The 5,161-nt window shown below is 55.2% G+C and overlaps 1 protein-coding gene across 1 annotated transcript; it reads right to left on the bottom strand.

Moving 5' to 3' along the window:
- Nucleotides 1-365: 365 nt before the first annotated feature.
- On the bottom strand, nt 366-4,795 carry PROK1 (prokineticin 1). Its single transcript, XM_060086428.1, is given in 3 exon segments — nt 366-485; nt 2,020-2,145; nt 4,724-4,795. Coding segments are annotated over 3 exon segments (318 nt in total).
- Between the last annotated feature and the right edge of the window lie 366 nt (nt 4,796-5,161).

The following is a 5,161-nucleotide window of genomic DNA, read 5'->3' as shown; positions in this document are numbered from 1 at the left end:
AGCTCACCGACAGGCAGAGGAGCACGTGCAGGACGGGGAGAGGCAGGGCGGGCAGTCGGAGACATGAGGAAGGAATATGTTCCTGCTACTTGTAGCCCCTCAGGCAGCCTGGGCAGTGCACACAGGCTACTCCCAGGTCCACAGCCACCAGCCTGGACCCTGCAGGTCACCCTGTGGCGTGTGTCTCGTGGGTGCACCTGTGTGCGCTAGGGAGGAGGGGGGTAGGTAGGCGGTGCGGGGAGTGGGGATGCAACAGCAGTGGATTGCAGGATTGGGCCACAGGACAGAAATAAAAGTCCAAGAGAGACCACCCCAGCCTGTGCTCAGGAAGAGGCCCAGTGGGTGTCCGGAGACCAGACAAGCTCCTAAAAGTCGATGTTCTTCAAGTTGGTGGAGCAGCAGTACCTGTCACCCAGGCCTCTGGAGCACAGCAGGCTGGGCAGGCAGGGGCAGGTGTGGTGCTGGCGTTTTCTGAAGAAAGGGACCTGGGGAGAGAAGGGAAGAGGGTGACACCTTCACCAAAGGGAGATGGGCCCCCAGGGCAGGAGCCTCTGGCCGGCCCAGCCCTGGCCAATGTCTCACTGCCACCACCACAGCACAACAAAAACAGTTTTACAGAGGAGGAAACTGAGGCACAGAGTGGCTAAGCAATGTGCCCAAATCACACAGCCAGCTTGTGGAGGAGCCAGGATTTAAACACAGGCAACCTGGCTGTGACACACTGTGATCAGCCTCAGCCTTAAAACCCCACAAGCCCTCACACTGCCCACCCGGGACCCCTCGCTGACCCAGCACATGTGATCACTCACAAACTCACAGCTACATCCGTAATTGAATATCACTGATAGCTCACCCATTATACTCTCCACCCCGTGTTGGGTGCCGGGGATGCAGCTACACAGGACGTGGTCCCTGCCGGGTGATTCACACCCAGAGGAGGGCGAGACCACTGAGGTTTCCTCAAAGGGGATGAATAGGAGAGGTTCAGAGTGTAGGTAGTCAGGCAGCCTGGGCTCCAATCCTAGGTCTGCCACCCCCCAGCTCTGTGGCAACTGGCAAGTTATTTAGCTTCTCTGTGCCTCCATTTATTGTTTGTAAAATGGATTAATAATAGAGGCTACCACACATGGTTGTAAAGGGGTTTACACTATAAACCTAAAGAGATTTAAACTTGCAAAGAGAACTTAATACGAAGGGTGGCACATAGTAAGCACTCCACATAAGCTTGTATTACCTCCGCTGCCTGCTTTGGGAATATAGATCTGCGGCTGAACCCCCTGACACACCCCAAGGCCACGAGGACTGTGCTCTATCCCATCTGTCTCCCCCCACCTCCTCACTCCCAGGCAGGCCCTGCCAGGGAGGACCACAGCCGGAGGATGCTCCTGGGTGCAGGTGTGCTCCCCAGAGGGGCTTGGAGGGCGTCTGGAGCACAGGAAGCCCCGGGAAGGGTGTGCAAGCCCACAGTTGCTGCTGCATCCACCTGACGTTCAGAAGCAAAGGTCTTGTAGCCTTTCTGCGCCCTCTGGGCTGGGAGCTCCTGAGGGAGTAAGGCAGGCGCTGGGCACCTGGGGCACAGAAGGGTGAACCTCCTTGAAGTGTGTGCACTGGGGGCCTGGCCAGCCTCACCCCACCCCTCCCCCACCCCCAGGCCCTGGCTGGGAGCCCATTTTACAGTCTTCCCGCGTTGTGTTCTTGAGGGAAGGATGCTGTGCAGCAAAGGGCATTCAGGAGCCTCTCAGAACTGGAATTCATCAGATCAGCAACAAACTTCAGACATGTCCGTCTACTCCCTTCATTGTATGCATGAGGTGACTGATGCCCAGGACCCTTCAGCAAATGAGGAGCTGGGGTCCCAGCCCCCAGGTCTAACAGGCTGTGTGATTGGGACCCCACTGCACCCCAGGCCACCCCCAAAGCAAGGAGGCAGTGAGATATTCCTAGACTGGAGTCAGAACACTGCGGTCCAGTGCCGGCTCTGGCTCGTGGCCTTGTGCCCTGAGCAAGTGTGAGCAGTACCCTGTGGCCTCAGGGGTAGCACTCCTCTCCTTCCCACCTCAGCAGGGTGCACGTCTGCAGCCCACACAGTCACAGGGTGACTACGCAGCAGGTGCCCGCCCCACACTGGACGTCCCGCTCGCGGACCTGCGGGGTGGAAGACAAAGGGGTCGTTCGTGCCCATTAGGCCCATCCCAGAGAAACCAGAAGGGAACGCACATCCCAAAGCCCTTGAGAGAGGTGCTGGGAACAGCACCCAGGCCGCGGCCTCCCGGGACACCTAGGGCAATGCTGCCCCCCCCCCCGCCTCTCTCGGCAGGATGCTTGAGGCTCAGCTGGGCAGCAGACCTGGATCTGAGGAGCCCCCAAGCTCCTTCGAGGTCACTCGGTAGGGAGGCTGTCCTCTTCTGACGGGTCTAGAGCTTCGGAGATGGAGCTTTTCTAGCACCAGGAGATGCTCAGTGGATGCTGGTGGAATTGAATTAATTCAAATCCTTAGATGGGGGAGGGCCCCAATGGCCTGCACCCCAGGGTGTCAGTGCTGAGTTTCTGTGGATGGGGACCCTCCAGCCCTCACCCGGCAGCACTCAGGGTTGGTGCCTCCCCTGCCCATGGTGTCCCCCTCGGTCCTCACTAGAAGCCCAGCCTCATCTGAGGGTCCAGCACCCCTTGACAGCTGTTTCCCCTGGGGCTTCTCTGCTGGCCTGCCTGGCCCCCAGAGAGGGATGGACCCCTCTGGGCTGGGCTCCCAGAGCAGGAGCTAAGTGATCTTCTGGAAGGTGCCGTCTGTAAAGCCACACAAGCCCGCTTTAAACAAAAGCCTGGATTGGGGAAGACAGAACTGAACGGCTCCAGACTCACAGGAGTCCACACTGGAGAAGCACCCAGGCTTTCCACTTCCAGAGAAGCTTTGCAGCTTTTCTGAGCCGAAATTGGGAGAGGGGTTTGGGTTGGCTCTTATTCCCCAGCACAAGGCCATGGAGGGCCCTCTGGCTGCCTGGGGGGCAAGGCAGGAACTGTAAGACCCACAATGTGCTCGGCCCCAGGAGGAAAGTGGGAGATGCCGGGGCTGCTCGTCATGCAGAGGAGGTGCAGGTGGCAGTCACCTCGCCACTCCGGTCTCCAGCCTAGTGAGGGCACTTCTCACACACCAGCCGGTCCCTGAAAGCTCAGGGTTAGGGCCGAGAAGACCCCACCTGACTCTTCCACCAGAGAGGTGGGGCATCGCTGTCACCCTCTGGGAAGAGGGAACACCCAGGCCTGAATTTGGGATGGTCACAGTCCTGGCAGCAGGGGAGTGCGGGGATGGTAGAACCCAGCCTCTTCCTGAGGGTCAGACTCAGGGCAGCAGCAAGGCCCAGAGCACAGAAGGAACAGTTCTAACTACCTGTGGTCGGGTCTGTCATGTGTTTCCTCTTACCGCAGCTTCCTCTCCTTCTGTGCTTTCCAAAGTGTCAAGCTGGAGCCTTTACTAGGAAGATATTTCCTCATCTCTCAGACCTGCTTCCACACCCCTCCGCTCCCCCATCCCGGGCCAGACTCAGGGTCAACCCGCTGCGCCTGTCCCTCTCCGCGGGGTAACCACGGCTTCTATCCTCTGCTCTTACCCTCCTGATTTTCAAGCTACAGAATAGGAAGACAGCCTTTGGTGGTTTACATTCATTAGGTATAATTCTGCCCTGACAGTTGTATTTATGCTCTGGGTCTACAAAGCATTGGCTTGCCTTTGATACTTGTTCTTCTTTGAAACTCAGTCTTTTTCCTCTAAAAGGGAGAAGAAAGAAATTTCCCTTTCTGTGAACATTAAAATTAATCCAATTCCAGGAATGGTTTGGCCTTTCTCTACATTTCCATTCTCTGTGTAAAAAGTTAGAGGAAGTTGAAACAAAAGTGAATGTCCCTCTTTTTTTTTTTTTTCTAGTGGCTTTTATCTGGAAAACTCTCAGGTAAGACATTACTTTCTGTTTTGATAAGAATTGTCTCACCACCGTCCCACAACGTGTGCCCGTGTGAGGGTAGGTCCAGGTGAAGCCAAACTTCTGAGAGAGAACCACAGTTGGGGTGTCTCGAATACTACGATGTGCCCTCCTGGGAGTGCCCACCGTGGGACCGGATTTCTACTTGTTATCCGACACTTGCTTCTGGGTCACTCAGCCAGATGTTGGCGTCGCCCTTACTCTTACCAGACCTGGGCACCGAGTGAAAACACATAAACCATAAGGGAAAGAAAGAGTTTCAGGACAGGCTTTCTTTAAGAGTAGAGAAAGCAGAGATCAAACGTACCCAATAGAAGCTAAATAAGGTCGCCGCCTTTAAGTCAACTTGCTACGTAAATTACACTTGACATGTGGTCTAGACCATATATGAAAACCAAAGTTTACACAAAAGATAGATTAGGGGATGCTAATCCACCTTCTAAAACAGTTCATTATTATACAGTAGGAATCTTCTTTTGACCAAAGTTCCAAACTTCAGAATTTGCAATGCTCTCCTAATGCTTTGAGAGCAGAATTTGATTTACACACAGTTTCTCAAAAGCAGAGCCCCTTTAGCAGAGTGAGGTCTAACTAATGTGAAAATTCTGTGAAATGCCTCTCGGAAGTGCTGTCTGGTGGCTGGTTCCCCACGCCCTTGGTTTGCCTCCTGTTCGGTTCCTGGCTTCCAACCCATGCAGACCCTGACGTCCTCCCAAAACCCAGGGAGTAGAGAATATTGGACGAGTTACCCCTGTGATCACGGCACAGTCAGACACAGTCACGAGGAGGAGCATGACTGAGACTCGCGTGGTACCTCTCATGGTCACTTTGGGGTGATGGCAAACACTGCCGGCTCCGCTCAGCCTCAAGCCCGCCAGCTGGGAAGGCCAGGCTCTCCCCAGAGATTTATACCGTCCGATCCAGGCTGCCCGTGGATGTCTGTCTCCTCTATTCTCTCCCTCATCACACTGTTATTCAGATGATCTCAGAGCTGGAGATGAGACCTGAATCCCTAATGACATCAAATCACCATCAAAACCAATAAATGAACCATCGGCGGCAGTGACAGTGGCTCTGACTCTCAGGACGCAGAGATCCAGTCGGCTCCATGCATCGCACCCCACAGTACTCTCTGCCTCTGGGACATCCTTCTGTTCTGCTTGGGGCAGGGTGGGGATGGCTTTGGC

The sequence above is a fragment of the Mesoplodon densirostris genome, chromosome 2 (genome assembly GCF_025265405.1).
Source record: "Mesoplodon densirostris isolate mMesDen1 chromosome 2, mMesDen1 primary haplotype, whole genome shotgun sequence".
Lineage (NCBI taxonomy): Eukaryota > Metazoa > Chordata > Mammalia > Artiodactyla > Ziphiidae > Mesoplodon > Mesoplodon densirostris.
Note: the sequence above shows the minus strand (reverse complement) of the source record. Positions and strands in the feature narration are given on the sequence as shown.